Genomic DNA, 19,688 nt, shown 5'->3' on the forward strand with positions numbered 1-19,688 from the left:
GTATGTCATCCCTTTGCCCCGAAAGTTCCATTACACAGTGTAAAAGACAGCACACCATGCACAAGGCAACCAGCACCCATAGGCCCAATGACCAGCGATGTACCCTATACATTGCTGGTCTTTCTATGGTGGTTTCTTTTTCAATAGCTCTGTCTTGCTACAGAGTACGTCACCGTCATTAAGGGGTTACATTAAAACCATTACTTTTACAACGTGTACTTGCATTCTTATATCATTTTAAAAGTTTGTTACATTAAATTTGAAAGTAAAACTGCAGTTATAAAATTTATAGAAAATCTCCAACTTCATTATCTATAGACAGCAAGGTACTAGCTGTGGCAGGAGACGAACATATGAGAAGTAACTTATTCTAAACCTAACTATCTGCTAACCGTACTGCAGCCTACCTTAGGCAATGGCTTCTGGAAGGCTTGCATGGCCAGGATGACAGGTGCCGCTGTTGGCCAGTTGTAGTATCTTTAAAATAAAAAAATGTATTTGTTATTGTTTATTAAGTGCTAAAACATTGAGTAATGCTGAATACAGGATTATTGAGGTAAACAGTACAATGCAATCTATCATTATTACACATAGTTTAAACAGAAAATCACTCTATATTCTTAATTAGTGAAAGCTCAATTAAAGGAGTATTGAATACAGTATAACTGCACAAAGACAAAATAATAGCACTTAGACTAGATTTCAAATGAACAGCAGGTTTCTAACACATTTTGAAGTTAGTTTAAATGTCTTTCTCCCTGCATCATGTGACAGTCATAAGCCAATCACAAAATACATATATACATATACACTGAGAATTCTTGCACATGCTTAGTAGGAACTGGTGCCTCATAAAGTTTGCATATAACAAGATTCTGCACATTTTGATAATGAAAGTGAATTTGAAAATTGTTTAAAATTGTAATCTCTATCTGAATAAGGAAAGTTTAATTTTGACTTAACTGTTCCTTTAATTATTTCATAGTAAAATTAACATTTGTATTGTCTTTTAAAGCTGAAAACAGAATTTATGTTTACCTGATAAATTACTTTCTCCAACGGTGTGTCCGGTCCACGGCGTCATCCTTACTTGTGGGATATTCTCTTCCCCAACAGGAAATGGCAAAGAGCCCAGCAAAGCTGGTCACATGATCCCTCCTAGGCTCCGCCTACCCCAGTCATTCGACCGACGTTAAGGAGGAATATTTGCATAGGAGAAACCATATGAAACCGTGGTGACTGTAGTTAAAGAAAATAAATTATCAGACCTGATTAAAAAACCAGGGCGGGCCGTGGACCGGACACACCGTTGGAGAAAGTAATTTATCAGGTAAACATAAATTCTGTTTTCTCCAACATAGGTGTGTCCGGTCCACGGCGTCATCCTTACTTGTGGGAACCAATACCAAAGCTTTAGGACACGGATGATGGGAGGGAGCAAATCAGGTCACCTAGATGGAAGGCACCACGGCTTGCAAAACCTTTCTCCCAAAAATAGCCTCAGAAGAAGCAAAAGTATCAAATTTGTAAAATTTGGTAAAAGTGTGCAGTGAAGACCAAGTCGCTGCCCTACATATCTGATCAACAGAAGCCTCGTTCTTGAAGGCCCATGTGGAAGCCACAGCCCTAGTGGAATGAGCTGTGATTCTTTCGGGAGGCTGCCGTCCGGCAGTCTCGTAAACCAATCTGATGATGCTTTTAATCCAAAAAGAGAGAGAGGTAGAAGTTGCTTTTTGACCTCTCCTTTTACCGGAATAAACAACAAACAAGGAAGATGTTTGTCTAAAATCCTTTGTAGCATCTAAATAGAATTTTAGAGCGCGAACAACATCCAAATTGTGCAACAAACGTTCCTTCTTCGAAACTGGTTTCGGACACAGAGAAGGTACGATAATCTCCTGGTTAATGTTTTTGTTAGAAACAACTTTTGGAAGAAAACCAGGTTTAGTACGTAAAACCACCTTATCTGCATGGAACACCAGATAAGGAGGAGAACACTGCAGAGCAGATAGTTCTGAAACTCTTCTAGCAGAAGAAATTGCAACCAAAAACAAAACTTTCCAAGATAATAACTTAATATCAACGGAATGTAAGGGTTCAAACGGAACCCCCTGAAGAACTGAAAGAACTAAGTTGAGACTCCAAGGAGGAGTCAAAGGTTTGTAAACAGGCTTGATTCTAACCAGAGCCTGAACAAAGGCTTGAACATCTGGCACAGCTGCCAGCTTTTTGTGAAGTAACACAGACAAGGCAGAAATCTGTCCCTTCAGGGAACTTGCAGATAATCCTTTTTCCAATCCTTCTTGAAGGAAGGATAGAATCTTAGGAATCTTAACCTTGTCCCAAGGGAATCCTTTAGATTCACACCAACAGATATATTTTTTCCAAATTTTGTGGTAAATCTTTCTAGTTATAGGCTTTCTGGCCTGAACAAGAGTATCGATAACAGAATCTGAGAACCCTCGCTTCGATAAGATCAAGCGTTCAATCTCCAAGCAGTCAGCTGGAGTGAGACCAGATTCGGATGTTCGAACGGACCTTGAACAAGAAGGTCTCGTCTCAAAGGTAGCTTCCATGGTGGAGCCGATGACATATTCACCAGATCTGCATACCAAGTCCTGCGTGGCCACGCAGGAGCTATCAAGATCACCGACGCCCTTTCCTGATTGATCCTGGCTACCAGCCTGGGGATGAGAGGAAACGGCGGGAATACATAAGCTAGTTTGAAGGTCCAAGGTGCTACTAGTGCATCCACTAGAGCCGCCTTGGGATCCCTGGATCTGGACCCGTAGCAAGGAACTTTGAAGTTCTGACGAGAGGCCATCAGATCCATGTCTGGAATGCCCCACAGTTGAGTGACTTGGGCAAAGATTTCCGGATGGAGTTCCCACTCCCCCGGATGCAATGCCTGACGACTCAGAAAATCCGCTTCCCAATTTTCCACTCCTGGGATGTGGATAGCAGACAGGTGGCAGGAGTGAGACTCCGCCCATAGAATGATTTTGGTCACTTCTTCCATCGCCAGGGAACTCCTTGTTCCCCCCTGATGGTTGATGTACGCAACAGTTGTCATGTTGTCTGATTGAAACCGTATGAACTTGGCCCTCGCTAGCTGAGGCCAAGCCTTGAGAGCATTGAATATCGCTCTCAGTTCCAGAATATTTATCGGTAGAAGAGATTCTTCCCGAGACCAAAGACCCTGAGCTTTCAGGGATCCCCAGACCGCGCCCCAGCCCATCAGACTGGCGTCGGTCGTGACAATGACCCACTCTGGTCTGCGGAAGGTCATCCCTTGTGACAGGTTGTCCAGGGACAGCCACCAACGGAGTGAGTCTCTGGTCCTCTGATTTACTTGTATCCTCGGAGACAAGTTTGTATAGTCCCCATTCCACTGACTGAGCATGCACAGTTGTAATGGTCTTAGATGAATGCGCGCAAAAGGAACTATGTCCATTGCCGCTACCATCAAACCTATCACTTCCATGCACTGCGCTATGGAAGGAAGAGGAACGGAATGAAGTATCCGACAAGAGTCTAGAAGTTTTGTTTTTCTGGCCTCTGTCAGAAAAATCCTCATTTCTAAGGAGTCTATTATTGTCCCCAAGAAGGGAACCCTTGTTGACGGAGATAGAGAACTCTTTTCCACGTTCACTTTCCATCCGTGAGATCTGAGAAAGGCCAGGACAATGTCCGTGTGAGCCTTTGCTTGAGGAAGGGACGACGCTTGAATCAGAATGTCGTCCAAGTAAGGTACTACAGCAATGCCCCTTGGTCTTAGCACAGCTAGAAGGGACCCTAGTACCTTTGTGAAAATCCTTGGAGCAGTGGCTAATCCGAAAGGAAGCGCCACGAACTGGTAATGCTTGTCCAGGAATGCGAACCTTAGGAACCGATGATGTTCCTTGTGGATAGGAATATGTAGATACGCATCCTTTAAATCCACCGTGGTCATGAATTGACCTTCCTGGATGGAAGGAAGAATTGTTCGAATGGTTTCCATTTTGAACGATGGAACCTTGAGAAACTTGTTTAAGATCTTGAGATCTAAGATTGGTCTGAACGTTCCCTCTTTTTTGGGAACTATGAACAGATTGGAGTAGAACCCCATCCCTTGTTCTCCTAATGGAACAGGATGAATCACTCCCATTTTTAACAGGTCTTCTACACAACGTAAGAATGCCTGTCTTTTTATGTGGTCTGAAGACAACTGAGACCTGTGGAACCTCCCCCTTGGGGGAAGCCCCTTGAATTCCAGAAGATAACCTTGGGAGACTATTTCTAGCGCCCAAGGATCCAGAACATCTCTTGCCCAAGCCCGAGCGAAGAGAGAGAGTCTGCCCCCCACCAGATCCGGTCCCGGATCGGGGGCCAACATTTCATGCTGTCTTGGTAGCAGTGGCAGGTTTCTTGGCCTGCTTTCCCTTGTTCCAGCCTTGCATTGGTCTCCAAGCTGGCTTGGCTTGAGAAGTATTACCCTCTTGCTTAGAGGACGTAGCACTTTGGGCTGGTCCGTTTCTACGAAAGGGACGAAAATTAGGTTTATTTTTGGCCTTGAAAGGCCGATCCTGAGGAAGGGCATGGCCCTTACCCCCAGTGATATCAGAGATAATCTCTTTCAAGTCAGGGCCAAACAGCGTTTTCCCCTTGAAAGGAATGTTAAGTAGCTTGTTCTTGGAAGACGCATCAGCTGACCAAGATTTCAACCAAAGCGCTCTGCGCGCCACAATAGCAAACCCAGAATTCTTAGCCGCTAACCTAGCCAATTGCAAAGTGGCGTCTAGGGTGAAAGAATTAGCCAATTTGAGAGCATTGATTCTGTCCATAATCTCCTCATAAGGAGGAGAATCGCTATCGACCGCCTTTACCAGCTCATCGAACCAGAAACACGCGGCTGTAGTGACAGGGACAATGCATGAAATTGGTTGTAGAAGGTAACCCTGCTGAACAAACATCTTTTTAAGTAAACCTTCTAATTTTTTATCCATAGGATCTTTGAAAGCACAACTATCTTCTATGGGTATAGTGGTGCGTTTGTTTAAAGTGGAAACCGCTCCCTCGACCTTGGGGACTGTCTGCCATAAGTCCTTTCTGGGGTCGACCATAGGAAACAATTTTTTAAATATGGGGGGAGGGACGAAAGGAATACCGGGCCTTTCCCATTCTTTATTTACAATGTCCGCCACCCGCTTGGGTATAGGAAAAACTTCTGGGAGCTCCGGGACCTCTAGGAACTTGTCCATTTTACATAGTTTCTCTGGGATGACCAACTTGTCACAATCATCCAGAGTGGATAATACCTCCTTAAGCAGAATGCGGAGATGTTCCAACTTAAATTTAAACGTAATCACATCAGGTTCAGCTTGTTGAGAAATGTTCCCTGAATCAGTAATTTCTCCCTCAGACAAAACCTCCCTGGCCCCATCAGACTGGGTTAGGGGCCCTTCAGAACCATTATTATCAGCGTCGTCATGCTCTTCAGTATCTAAAACAGAGCAGTCGCGCTTACGCTGATAAGTGTGCATTTTGGCTAAAATGTTTTTGACAGAATTATCCATTACAGCCGTTAATTGTTGCATAGTAAGGAGTATTGGCGCGCTAGATGTACTAGGGGCCTCCTGAGTGGGCAAGACTCGTGTAGACGAAGGAGGGAATGATGCAGTACCATGCTTACTCCCCTCACTTGAGGAATCATCTTGGGCATCATTGTCATTGTCACATAAATCACATTTATTTAAATGAGAAGGAACTCTGGCTTCCCCACATTCAGAACACAGTCTATCTGGTAGTTCAGACATGTTAAACAGGCATAAACTTGATAACAAAGTACAAAAAACGTTTTAAAATAAAACCGTTACTGTCACTTTAAATTTTAAACTGAACACACTTTATTACTGCAATTGCGAAAAAATATGAAGGAATTGCTCAAAATTCACCAAAATTTCACCACAGTGTCTTAAAGCCTTAAAAGTATTGCACCCCAAATTTGGAAGCTTTAACCCTTAAAATAACGGAACCGGAGCCGTTTTTAACTTTAACCCCTTTACAGTCCCTGGTGTCTGCTTTGCTGAGACCCAACCAAGCCCAAAGGGGAATACGATACCAAATGACGCCTTCAGAAAGTCTTTTCTATGTATCAGAGCTCCTCACACATGCGACTGCATGTCATGCCTCTCAAAAACAAGTGCGCAACACCGGCGCGAAAATGAGGCTCTGCCTATGATTTGTGAAAGCCCCTAAAGAGAAAGGTGTCTAAAAAAGTGCCTGCCGATATAAACTTATCAAAATACCCAGATTAAATGATTCCTCAAGGCTAAATATGTGTTAATAATGAATCGATTTAGCCCAGAAAAAGTCTACAGTCTTAATAAGCCCTTGTGAAGCCCTTATTTACAATCTTAATAAACATGGCTTACCGGATCCCATAGGGAAAATGACAGCTTCCAGCATTACATCGTCTTGTTAGAATGTGTCATACCTCAAGCAGCAAGAGACTGCTCACTGTTCCCCCAACTGAAGTTAATTCCTCTCAACAGTCCTGTGTGGAACAGCCATGGATTTTAGTAACGGTTGCTAAAATCATTTTCCTCATACAAACAGAAATCTTCATCTCTTTTCTGTTTCAGAGTAAATAGTACATACCAGCACTATTTTAAAATAACAAACTCTTGATTGAATAATAAAAACTACAGTTAAACACTAAAAAACTCTAAGCCATCTCCGTGGAGATGTTGCCTGTACAACGGCAAAGAGAATGACTGGGGTAGGCGGAGCCTAGGAGGGATCATGTGACCAGCTTTGCTGGGCTCTTTGCCATTTCCTGTTGGGGAAGAGAATATCCCACAAGTAAGGATGACGCCGTGGACCGGACACACCTATGTTGGAGAAATTTTAGTTTATTTTTCATCCACTGAGTAAAAATACAATTTTATTTTCAGATTACAAAAAGTCAGAGAGATATACAGGACTAATAGTTTAAGTAATAAAAAGGAATGTGTGTTTAATTGAGAGAAAAAGATTTGTTAACCCTTTGGAATTAGTTGGTTGTCTGCATGAATTGGTCATAAAATGTCATCAAATCTTCATCAAAGTCACAAAGTATAGACAAACACATTGTGCTTAAGCTAGTAACACACAAACAATTATAATTTTTAATGACTTTATTGAACACATCCCATTAAACATTGACAGTGCTGTGGAAAAAGTAAGGGATTTAATAGCTAGTTGATCCTCCTTTAGCAGCAATAACCTCAACCAAGCATTTCCGGTAGCTGCGGATTAGACCTTCACAATGTTCAGGAGGAATTTTAGACCACTCTTCTTTACAGAATTGCTTTAGCTCAGCCAAATGTCTGATGTGAACAGCTCTCATGAGGTGATTCCACAGCATCCCTATGGGGTTTAGGTCTGGGCTCTGACTGAGCCACTCCAAAAGGCAGAGTTTCTTCTTTTTTTAAGCCATTATGTAGTGGATTTACTTCAATGTTTAGGATCATTGTCCTGCTTCTAATGAGCTTCAGCTGGCGTACAGCCACCCTGTTTTTATCCTGTAGGATATCTTGATAGATGTGGGAATTTATTTTTCCCTCAATGATGGCAAATGGTCCAGGCATCGAAGCAGCCCCAAATTATGATACTCCCTCCACCATACTTAACTGTTGATGTTTTCATGTTGGTATGCAGTGCCCTTTTTACACTATACATAGTGCTGCCTGTTCTTCTCAAACAACTCAACCTTAGTTTCATTAGTCCACAAAACATTTTCCCGGTAGCGTTATGGAGTGTCAAGGTGGTCTTTGGCAAACTTGAGGTGCGCAGCAATGTTTTTTTGGAAAAGCAGCATCTTTCTTCATGGTGTCTTGCCAATGTTTCCGTGTAGTAGACTCATTAACAGAGATGATAACCAGTTCTAATGATCTTCAAGTTTATAGCTGTGACTCTAGGATTGTTTATTACTTCAGCCAATATGACTCAAAAGGCAAACCACACAATTCTCAATGAACAGCCACTTCTAGAGAGAGTAGCCACCGTGCTAAATCGTCTCCATTTATAGACAATTTGTCTAACAGTGGACAGTGAATATATAAGCTCTTTGAGATAAATTTCTAACCCTTTCCAGCTTTATGCAGTGCAACAATTCTTGATAGCAGGTCTTCTGAGAGCTCTTTTTTGTGAGGCATGGTTCACATCAACAGATGCATTTTGTGAATAGCAAACTCAAAATATTCGACTTCTTTTTAGAAGTCAAAGTAGCTCTAACTCACACCCTTCAATCTCTTTTCATTAATTGGACACCAGGGCCTCGATCCGATATGCAGCGTCGCCCGCAGAAGCCGGCGACGCCAAAATTTACGCGGGTTTGGTATCCTTTATACGGCGTAACCTAGAAGTTACGCTCGTATATTTCTGCCTTCGCCCGTAGTTTTTTGGGCCATAGGCAGGTATACCAAACCCGCGCAGTTTGGTATCCAATATACAGCGTAAGGACTTACGTGGCGAAAATGGAGAAATCTTACTCCATTTTCACCTCGCCACAAATTGCAGCCGTAGTAAGCCTTCCGCTGTGTATTGGAGCCCCGTAACTCCCTAAACTACCTGCCAAATAAAACCTAACACCTAAAGCATGCGCAATGTCTATCTACCTGTCAACCGCGATCCCCCGCCGCAATTCCTAATAAAGTTATTAACCCCTAAACCGCCGCTCTCAGACCCCGCCGCCACCTACATTAAAAGTATAACCCCCTAATGTGATCCCCCTACACCGTCGCCAGCTACATTACATACCCCCTAATGTGAGCTCCTACCCCTCCGCCAGCTATGTTAAACTACCCCCTAATGTGAGCCCCTTACACCGCCGCCAGCTATATTAAATGTATTAACCCCTAATTTAATCCCCTTACACCGCCGCCAGCTATATTAATTACATTAACCCCTAATTTAATCCCCCTATACCGCCGCCAGCTATATTAAATTAATTAACCCCTAATCTAATCCCCCTATACCGCCGCCAGCTATATTAACTATATTAACGCTAATTATATTAGGGTTAATATAGTTATTATATTATATATATTAACTATATTAACCCTAATTATATTATGGTTAATATAGTTAATATCGTTATTATATTATATATATATATATATATTAAGTATAATAACCCTATCTAACTCTAACATCCCTAACTAAATTCTTATTAAAATAAATCTAATTAATATTAATATTATTCATTAAAATATTCCTATTTAAATCTAAATACTTACCTATAAAATAAACCCTAAGATAGCTACAATATAATTAATAATTACATTGTAGCTATTTTAGGGTTTATATTTATTTTACAGGCAACTTGGTATTTATTTTAACTAGGTACAATAGCTATTAAATAGTTAATAACTATTTAATAGCTACCTAGTTAAAATAATTACCAATTTACCTGTAAAATAAATCCTAACCTAAGTTACAAATACACCTACACTATCAATAAATTAAATAAACTACAAATATCTAAACTAAAATACAATTAAATAAACTAAACTAAATTACAAAAACAAACAAACACTAAATTACAAAAAATAAAAAAAGATTACAAGATTTTTAAGCTAATTACACCTGTTCTAAGCCCCCTAATAAAATAATAAAGCCCCCCAAAATAAAAAAATTTCCCTACCCTATTCTAAATTTAAAAAGTTAACAGCTCTATTACCTTACCAGCCCTTAAAAGGGCCTTTTGCGGAGCATGCCCCAAAGAAATCAGCTCTTTTGCCTGTAAAAAAAAAACACAATACCACCCCCCAACATTACAACCCACCACCCACATACCCCTACTCTAAACCCACCCAAACCCCCCTTAAAAAAACATAACACTAAGCCCCAGAAGATCTCCCTACCTTGTCTTCACCCAGCCGGGCAGAACTCTTCATCCGATCCGGGCGATGTCTTCAATCAAGCGGCAGAGAAGAAGTCTTCCATCCGGCGATGTCTTCATCCAAGCGGCAAAGAAGAATTCTTCCATCCGGCAATGTCTTCAATCAAGCGGCAAAGAAGAGGTCCTCCATCGGGGCGAAGTTTTCTTCCAAGCGGCATCTTCAATCTTCTTTCTTCGCTCCTCCAACGCGGAACATCCATCCGGCACAACGACTTCCCGACGAATGAGGTTCCTTTAAATGACGTCATCCAAGATGGCGTCCGTCTAATTCCGATTGGCTGATAGGATTCTATCAGCCAATCGGAATTAAGGTAGAAAAATCTGATTGGCTGATTGAATTTCGATTTAGTCTTAGTTTTAGTCTTTTGACTAAAATGCCATATTAGTTTTAGTCGTATTTTAGTCATCTGAATTGTTTTATTTTAAGTCTAGTTTTAGTCGACTGAATCTCCAGTAGATTTTAGTCGACTAAATCTCCAGTAGATTTTAGTCGACTAAAATCTAAAGGGTTCAGTTAAAGCGTAATGCATTATTTAAGCATTTCTCTATCATTTGCAAACTGATTACATACTCCAGGAGTAAACATAACACCTGTTATTATTTATGGTATTAAGGTTTAAACATGCAATACAGACACAGATTTAGCCATTGTGATATATAACTTCTTTATTAAACTTAAAATTAAATACAACCAAGTTTCATAAACAAACAGAAGTGCAACTTTAAAATATAAAAAAACAAAACTGTAAACTGTATTGGCTGTATTGCACATATTACCCAATATAAAAACTTTATCAGTTCTCTGTTAATAATTAAAACAAGTATCAAGTAACTCAACACAAAAGTTTCTGCAGCTAGCACAGGCACAGCATAACTTAAACCCATACTCGTGGGTTATGCTTATTTCTATAGGAAGAATCAATTGATTGTTCACAGATTTGGCAGATTTCGGCAACGATATTAGCACTGCTCTAGAACTTCCAAACTCATTATATACTCCTGGAGCAAAGGTTTATGGTATTAAGGTTTGAACATGCAATACAGATTTAACAGATTTAACTGTTGTGGTATATAACATGTCTTTATTTATCTTAAAATTTTATAAAATTAAGTTTCGTAAATTTTACAAAAGAACAGTAATTAGATATGGATTGATTATAACACCTTGCATAAAATGTTTTTGTCAGCAAATTTTGATTTAGTTTTAGTCATAGTCTTTTGACTAAAATGTCATTTTTATTTAGTTTTAGTCATAGTCTTTTGACTAAAATGTCATTTTTATTTAGTTTTAGTCATAGTCTTTTGACTAAAATGTCATTTTGATTTAGTTTTAGTCATAGTCTTTTGACTAAAATGTCATTTTGATTTAGTTTTAGACATAGTCTTTTGACTAAAATGCCATTTTAGTTTTAGTCATATTTTAGTCATCAGAATTTCTTTAATTTTATACTCATTTTAGTCTAGTTTTAGTCAACGAAATTAACACTGTTTAAGGGCTGGTAAGGTAATAGAGCTGTTAACTTTTTAAATTTAGAATAGGGTAGGGAAATTTTTTTATTTTGGGGGGCTTTATTATTTTATTAGGGGGCTTAGAATAGGTGTAATTAGCTTAAAAATCTTGTAATCTTTTTTTATTTTTTGTAATTTAGTGTTTGTTTTTGTAATTTAGTTTATTTAATTGTATTTTAGTTTAGATATTTGTAGTTTATTTAATTTATTGATAGTGTAGGTGTATTTGTAACGTAGGTTAGGATTTATTTTACAGGTAAATTGGTAATTATTTTAACTAGGTAGCTATTAAATAGTTATTAACTATTTAATAGCTATTGTACCTAGTTAAAATAAATACCAAGTTACCTGTAAAATAAATATAAACCCTAAAATAGCTACAATGTAATTATTAATTATATTGTAGCTATCTAAGGGTTTATTTTATAGGTAAGTATTTAGATTTAAATAGGAATATTTTAATTAATAATATTAATATTAGATTTATTTTAATAAGAATTTAGTTAGGGATGTTAGAGTTAGATAGGGTTATTATACTTAATATATATATATATATATATATATATATATATATATATATATATATATATATATATATATATAATATAATAACGATATTAACTATATTAACCATAATATAATTAGGGTTAATATAGTTAATATATATAGTATAATAACTATATTAACTATATTAACCCTAATATAATTAGGGTTAATATAGTTAATATAGCTGGCGGCGGTGTAGGGGGATTAAATTAGGGGTTAATGTATTTAATATAGCTTGCGGCGGTATAGGGGGATTAAATTAGGGGTTAATGTAATTAATATAGCTGGCGGCGGTATAGGGGGATTAGATTAGGGGTTAATTAATTTAATATAGCTGGCGGCGGTATAGGGGGATTAAATTAGGGGTTAATGTAATTAATATAGCTGGCGGCGGGGTAGGGGGATTAAATTAGGGGTTAATAATTTTAATATATCTGGAGGCGGGGTAGGGGATTAGATTAGGGGTTAATAATTTTAATATAGCTGGCGGCGGTGTAAGGGGGATTAGATTAGGGGTTAATAATTTTAATATAGGTGGCGGCGGTGTAAGGGGATCACATTAGGGGGTAGTTAATGTAGCTGGCGGCGGTGTAAGGGGCTCACATTAGGGGGTAGTTAATGTAGGTGGCAGCGGGGTAGGAGCTCAGATTAGGGGGTAGTTAATGTAGGTGGCGGCGGGGTCCGGGAGCGGCGGTTTAGGGGTTAATAACTTTATTATGTGGCGGCGGGGTCCGGGAGCGGCGGTTTAGGGGTTAATGCATTTATTATTAGGAGAGTGAGGGGGGATAGCGGATAGAGGGTTAGCTGTGTCGGGCTATGTTTGGGAGGCGTGTTAGACAGTACCGGTGATTTCATAACTTAGTCAGGTTTTGTAGGCGCCGGCAGTTTCTAAAGTGCCGTAAATCACTGGCGACTCCAGAAATTTGTACTTACGCAGATTTCTGGACATCGCTGGTTTATCCAACTTACGCCACTTTAGCATCTGACGGCGCCGTATATAGGATAGCTCGAGTTGCGAGCTGAAACTACGGGCGGCGGGGGTTCCCTCGCTTGCGCCGCAAACTACAATCTTTATCGGATCGCGCCCCAGGTTTGCCAATTTCCAAGTCTAATTAGCTGTTGTTTAAGTTATTAGCCTAGGGTTTCACATACTTTTCCAATCTATACTGTGAATATTTGAGTGATATAGTCAATATGCACAAGAACAATACACAAATGTGTGTGTTATTAGATTGTGTTTGTTGGTTTACTGTAACTTAGATGAACATCAAACCAGAAAGACAAATTTATACATAAATGTAGTCATTTCTAAAGGGTTCACATACTTTTTCTTGCCACTGTAACTATGGAATTCTCCCCATGGAGATACATTTCCATTTTTAGAGCTATTATTAAAAAAAGACAATCAATGTAGAAAAAAAAAAAAGTAAACATACTTGTTTCCAATTTTTACAACAAAATTTGGATCATCAATGATTGCAGGGTTTTCCACAAACTGTTGGTACGTTACCACCTGTTCAGCAAACTGTTCTGCAGAAAGAAAGAAGAAAAAAAAAGAAAGAAAAAATTAAACTGAAAATAATTATCTAAATCTTTATTTTCCTTTGGTGAAAAAACATAATTTATGCTTACCTGATAAATTCCTTTCTTCTGTTGTGTGATCAGTCCACGGGTCATCATTACTTCTGGGATATAACTCCCCCCCAACAGGAAATGCAAGAGGATTCACCCAGCAGAGCTGCACATAGCTCCTCCCCTCTACGTCACTCCCAGTCATTCGACCAAGAATCAACGAGAAAGGAGAAACCAAGGGTGAAGTGGTGACTGGAGTATAATTTAAAAGATATTTACCTGCCTTAAAACAGGGCGGGCCGTGGACTGATCACACAACAGAAGAAAGGAATTTATCAGGTAAGCATAAATTATGTTTTCTTCTGTTATGTGTGATCAGTCCACGGGTCATCATTACTTCTGGGATACCAATACCAAAGCAAAAGTACACGGATGACGGGAGGGATAGGCAGGCTCATTATACAGAAGGAACCACTGCCTGAAGAACCTTTCTCCCAAAAATAGCCTCCGAAGAAGCAAAAGCGTCAAATTTGTAAAATTTGGAAAAAGTATGAAGCGAAGACCAAGTTGCAGCCTTGCAAATCTGTTCAACAGAGGCCTCATTCTTAAAGGCCCAAGTGGAAGCCACAGCTCTAGTAGAATGAGCTGTAATTCTTTCAGGAGGCTGCTGTCCAGCAGTCTCATAGGCTAAACGAATTATGCTACGAAGCCAGAAGGAGAGAGAGGTAGCCGAAGCCTTATGACCTCTCCTCTGACCAGAGTACACGACAAACAGGGAAGACGTTTGTCGAAAATCCTTAGTTGCCTGCAAGTAGAACTTGAGGGCACGAACTACATCCAGATTGTGTAGAAGACGTTCCTTCTTTGAAGAAGGATTTGGACACAAGGATGGAACAACAATCTCTTGATTGATATTCCTGTTAGTGACTACCTTAGGTAAGAACCCAGGTTTAGTACGCAGAACTACCTTGTCTGAGTGAAAAATCAGATAAGGAGAATCACAATGTAAGGCTGATAACTCAGAGACTCTTCGAGCCGAGGAAATAGCCATTAAAAACAGAACTTTCCAAGATAACAATTTTATATCAATGGAATGAAGGGGTTCAAACGGAACACCCTGTAAAACGTTAAGAACTAAGTTTAAACTCCATGGCGGAGCAACAGTTTTAAACACAGGCTTGATCCTAGCTAAAGCCTGACAAAAGGCCTGGACGTCTGGATTTTCTGACAGACGCCTGTGTAACAAGATGGACAGAGCTGAGATCTGTCCCTTTAATGAGCTAGCCGATAAACCCTTTTCTAAACCTTCTTGTAGAAAGGACAATATCCTAGGAATCCTAACCTTACTCCAGGAGTAACCTTTGGATTCGCACCAGTATAGGTATTTACGCCATATCTTATGGTAAATCCTTCTGGTAACAGGCTTCCTAGCCTGTATCAGGGTATCAATAACCGACTCAGAAAAACCACGTTTTGATAAAATCAAGCGTTCAATTTCCAAGCAGTCAGCTTCAGAGAAGTTAGATTTTGATGTTTGAATGGACCCTGTATCAGAAGGTCCTGTCTTAAAGGTAGAGACCAAGGCGGACAGGATGACATGTCCACTAGATCTGCATACCAAGTCCTGCGTGGCCATGCAGGCGCTATTAGAATCACTGATGCTCTCTCCTGTTTGATTTTGGCAATCAATCGAGGAAGCAGCGGGAAGGGTGGAAACACATAAGCCATCCCGAAGTTCCAAGGTGCTGTTAAAGCATCTATCAGAACCGCTCCCGGATCCCTGGATCTGGACCCGTAGCGAGGAAGTTTGGCGTTCTGGCGAGACGCCATGAGATCTATCTCTGGTTTGCCCCAACGTCGAAGTATTTGGGCAAAGACCTCCGGATGAAGTTCCCACTCCCCCGGATGAAAAGTCTGGCGACTCAAGAAATCCGCCTCCCAGTTCTCCACTCCCGGGATGTGGATTGCTGACAGGTGGCAAGAGTGAGACTCTGCCCAGCGAATTATCTTTGATACTTCCATCATTGCTAGGGAGCTTCTTGTCCCTCCTTGATGGTTGATGTAAGCTACAGTCGTGATGTTGTCCGACTGAAACCTGATGAACCCCCGAGTTTTTAACTGGGGCCAAGCCAGAAGGGCATGGAGAACTGCTCTTAATTCCAGAATGTTTATTGGCAGGAGACTTTCCTCCTGATTCCATTGTCCCTGAGCCTTCAGAGAATTCCAGACAGCGCCCCAACCTAGTAGGCTGGCGTCTGTTGTTACAATTGTCCAGTCCGGCCTGCTGAATGGCATCCCCCTGGACAGATGTGGCCGAGAAAGCCACCATAGAAGAGAGTTTCTGGTCTCTTGATCCAGATTCAGAGTAGGGGACAAGTCTGAGTAATCCCCATTCCACTGACTCAGCATGCACAATTGCAGCGGTCTGAGATGTAGACGTGCAAAGGGTACTATGTCCATTGCTGCTACCATTAAGCCGATCACCTCCATGCATTGAGCTACTGACGGGAGTTGAATGGAATGAAGGACACGGCATGCATTTAGAAGCTTTGTTAATCTGTCTTCTGTCAGATAAATCTTCATTTCTACAGAATCTATAAGAGTCCCCAAGAATGGAACTCTTGTGAGAGGAAACAGAGAACTCTTCTTTTCGTTCACTTTCCATCCATGCGACCTTAGAAATGCCAGAACTAACTCTGTATGAGACTTGGCAGTTTGAAAGCTTGAAGCTTGTATCAGAATGTCGTCTAGGTACGGAGCTACCGAAATTCCTCGCGGTCTTAGTACCGCCAGAAGGGCACCCAGAACCTTTGTGAAGATTCTTGGAGCCGTAGCCAATCCGAATGGAAGAGCTACAAACTGGTAATGCCTGTCTAAGAAGGCAAACCTTAGATACCGGTAATGATCTTTGTGAATCGGTATGTGAAGGTAAGCATCCTTTAAATCCACTGTGGTCATGTACTGACCCTCTTGGATCATGGGTAAGATTGTCCGAATAGTTTCCATTTTGAACGATGGAACTCTTAGGAATTTGTTTAGGATCTTTAAATCCAAGATTGGCCTGAAAGTTCCCTCTTTTTTGGGAACCACAAACAGGTTTGAGTAAAACCCTTGTCCTTGTTCCGACCGCGGAACCGGATGGATCACTCCCATTAATAACAGATCTTGTACACAGCGTAGAAACGCTTCTTTCTTTATCTGGTTTGTTGACAACCTTGACAGATGAAATCTCCCTCTTGGGGGAGAGAATTTGAAGTCTAGAAGGTATCCCTGAGATATGATCTCTAGCGCCCAGGGATCCTGAACATCTCTTGCCCAAGCCTGGGCGAAGAGAGAGAGTCTGCCCCCCACTAGATCCGGTCCCGGATCGGGGGCCCTCGGTTCATGCTGTCTTTGGGGCAGCAGCAGGTTTCCTGGCCTGCTTGCCCTTGTTCCAGGACTGGTTAGGTTTCCAGCCTTGTCTGTAACGAGCAACAGCTCCTTCCTGTTTTGGTGCAGTGGAAGTTGATGCTGCTCCTGCTTTGAAATTCCGAAAGGGACGAAAATTAGACTGTCTAGCCTTAGCTTTGGCTTTGTCTTGAGGCAGGGCGTGGCCCTTACCTCCTGTAATGTCAGCGATAATTTCTTTCAAACCGGGCCCAAATAAAGTTTGCCCCTTGAAAGGTATATTAAGTAATTTGGACTTAGAAGTTACATCAGCTGACCAGGATTTTAGCCACAGCGCCCTACGTGCCTGAATGGCGAATCCTGAGTTCTTAGCCGTAAGTTTGGTTAAATGTACTACGGCCTCCGAAATGAATGAATTAGCTAGTTTAAGGACTCTAAGCCTGTCCGTAATGTCGTCCAGCGTAGCTGAACTAAGGTTCTCTTCCAGAGACTCAATCCAAAATGCTGCCGCAGCCGTAATCGGCGCGATGCATGCAAGGGGTTGCAATATAAAACCTTGTTGAACAAACATTTTCTTAAGGTAACCCTCTAATTTTTTATCCATTGGATCTGAAAAAGCACAGCTATCCTCCACCGGGATAGTGGTACGCTTAGCTAAAGTAGAAACTGCTCCCTCCACCTTAGGGACCGTTTGCCATAAGTCCCGTGTGGTGGCGTCTATTGGAAACATCTTTCTAAATATTGGAGGGGGTGAGAACGGCACACCGGGTCTATCCCACTCCTTAGTAACAATTTCAGTTAGTCTCTTAGGTATAGGAAAAACGTCAGTACTCGCCGGTACCGCAAAGTATTTATCCAACCTACACAATTTTTCTGGTATTGCAACAGTGTTACAATCATTAAGAGCCGCTAAAACCTCCCCTAGTAATACACGGAGGTTCTCCAATTTAAATTTAAAATTTGAAATATCTGAATCCAATCTGTTTGGATCAGAACCATCACCCACAGAATGAAGCTCTCCGTCCTCATGTTCTGCAAGCTGTGACGCAGTATCAGACATGGCCCTAGTATTATCAGCGCACTCTGTTCTCACCCCAGAGTGATCACGCTTGCCTCTTAGTTCTGGTAATTTAGCCAAAACTTCAGTCATAACAGTAGCCATATCTTGTAATGTTATCTGTAATGGCCGCCCAGATGTACTAGGCGCCATAATATCACGCACCTCCCGGGCGGGAGATGCAGGTACTGACACGTGAGGCGAGTTAGTCGGCATAACTCTCCCCTCGCTGTTTGGTGAAATTTGTTCAATTTGTACAGATTGGCTTTTATTTAAAGTAGCATCAATACAGTTAGTACATAAATTTCTATTGGGCTCCACCTTGGCATTGGAACAAATGACACAGATATCTTCCTCTGAATCAGACATGTTTAACACACTAGCAATAAACTTGCAACTTGGTTACAATCTTATTTAACAAAAACGTACTGTGCCTCAAAGAGCACTAAACGATTAAATGACAGTTGAAATAATGAACTGAAAGACAGTTATAGCATCAATCCTTAAAAACAACACAACTTTTAGCAAAGGTTTGTTCCCATTAGTAAAGTAAAATTACAGAGCAACGTTTTTAATCACAGTCAATATATAAGTCTCACAGCTCTGCTGAGAGAATCTACCTCCCTCCAAAGAAGTTTGAAGACCCCTGAGATCTGTTAGAGATGAACCGGATCATGCAGGAAATACAAGAGTAACTGACTGGAATTTTTTGATGCGTAGCAAAGAGCGCCAAAAACGGCCCCTCCCCCTCACACACAGCAGTGAGAGAGAAACGAAACTGTCACAATTAAAACAAGCAACTGCCAAGTGGAAAAATAATGCCCAAATATTTATTCACTCAGTACCTCAGAAAATGCAAACGATTCTACATTCCAGCAAAAACGTTTAACATAATAAATACCTATTAAAAGGTTTAATGTACTTTTAACAGAGTAATTCCGGTGAAATACCATCCCCAGAATACTGAAGTGTAGAGTATACATACATGTCATTATAACGGTATGGCAGGATTTTCTCATCAATTCCATTCAGAAAATAAAAACTGCTACATACCTCAATGCAGATTCATCTGCCCGCTGTCCCCTGATCTGAAGCTTTTACCTCCCTCAGATGGCCGAGAAACAGCAATATGATCTTAACTACTCCGGTTAAAATCATAGTAAAAACTCTGGTAGATTCTTCTTCAAACTCTGCCAGAGAGGCAATAACACGCTCCGGTGCTATTGTAAAATAACAAACTTTTGATTGAAGTTATAAAAACTAAGTATAATCACCATAGTCCTCTCACACATCCTATCTAGTTGCTGGGTGCAAGAGAATGACTGGGAGTGACGTAGAGGGGAGGAGCTATGTGCAGCTCTGCTGGGTGAATCCTCTTGCATTTCCTGTTGGGGGGGAGTTATATCCCAGAAGTAATGATGACCCGTGGACTGATCACACATAACAGAAGAAATATAGATCCATTTTATTGCTAGAAGAATTCATTGTATGACCCTGACTTTTTTAACACAGGATAAGCCATGGCCATTTTAATAAGCTATGTTTGAATGTGCAGCTCTGCAACTTTACATTGACAAAACAAAAGTGTAGCAATAGTAAAGAAGGAAAACACAGAGAGGATTAAGAGAAAGGTAACCGTATGCAATAAGCATCTCATTATCAATGGGGCAACACTTTGTGAAGACAGATGAT

General features: G+C 40.7%; 1 protein-coding gene across 5 annotated transcripts in view; it reads right to left on the reverse strand.

Moving 5' to 3' along the window:
* Positions 1-19,688, reverse strand: part of LPIN1 (lipin 1) — a 477,940-nt gene that overhangs the window by 57,207 nt on the left and 401,045 nt on the right. For all 5 annotated transcript variants that reach the window (XM_053709668.1, XM_053709669.1, XM_053709670.1 and 2 more), the window contains 2 exons: positions 13,417-13,510; positions 408-477 (listed from right to left, as the gene is read on the reverse strand). In XM_053709668.1, coding sequence (XP_053565643.1) covers positions 408-477; positions 13,417-13,510 — 164 coding nt within the window. The remainder of the gene's footprint in view (positions 1-407; positions 478-13,416; positions 13,511-19,688) is intronic.

Source organism: Bombina bombina, chromosome 4 (genome assembly GCF_027579735.1).
Source record: "Bombina bombina isolate aBomBom1 chromosome 4, aBomBom1.pri, whole genome shotgun sequence".
NCBI lineage: Eukaryota > Metazoa > Chordata > Amphibia > Anura > Bombinatoridae > Bombina > Bombina bombina.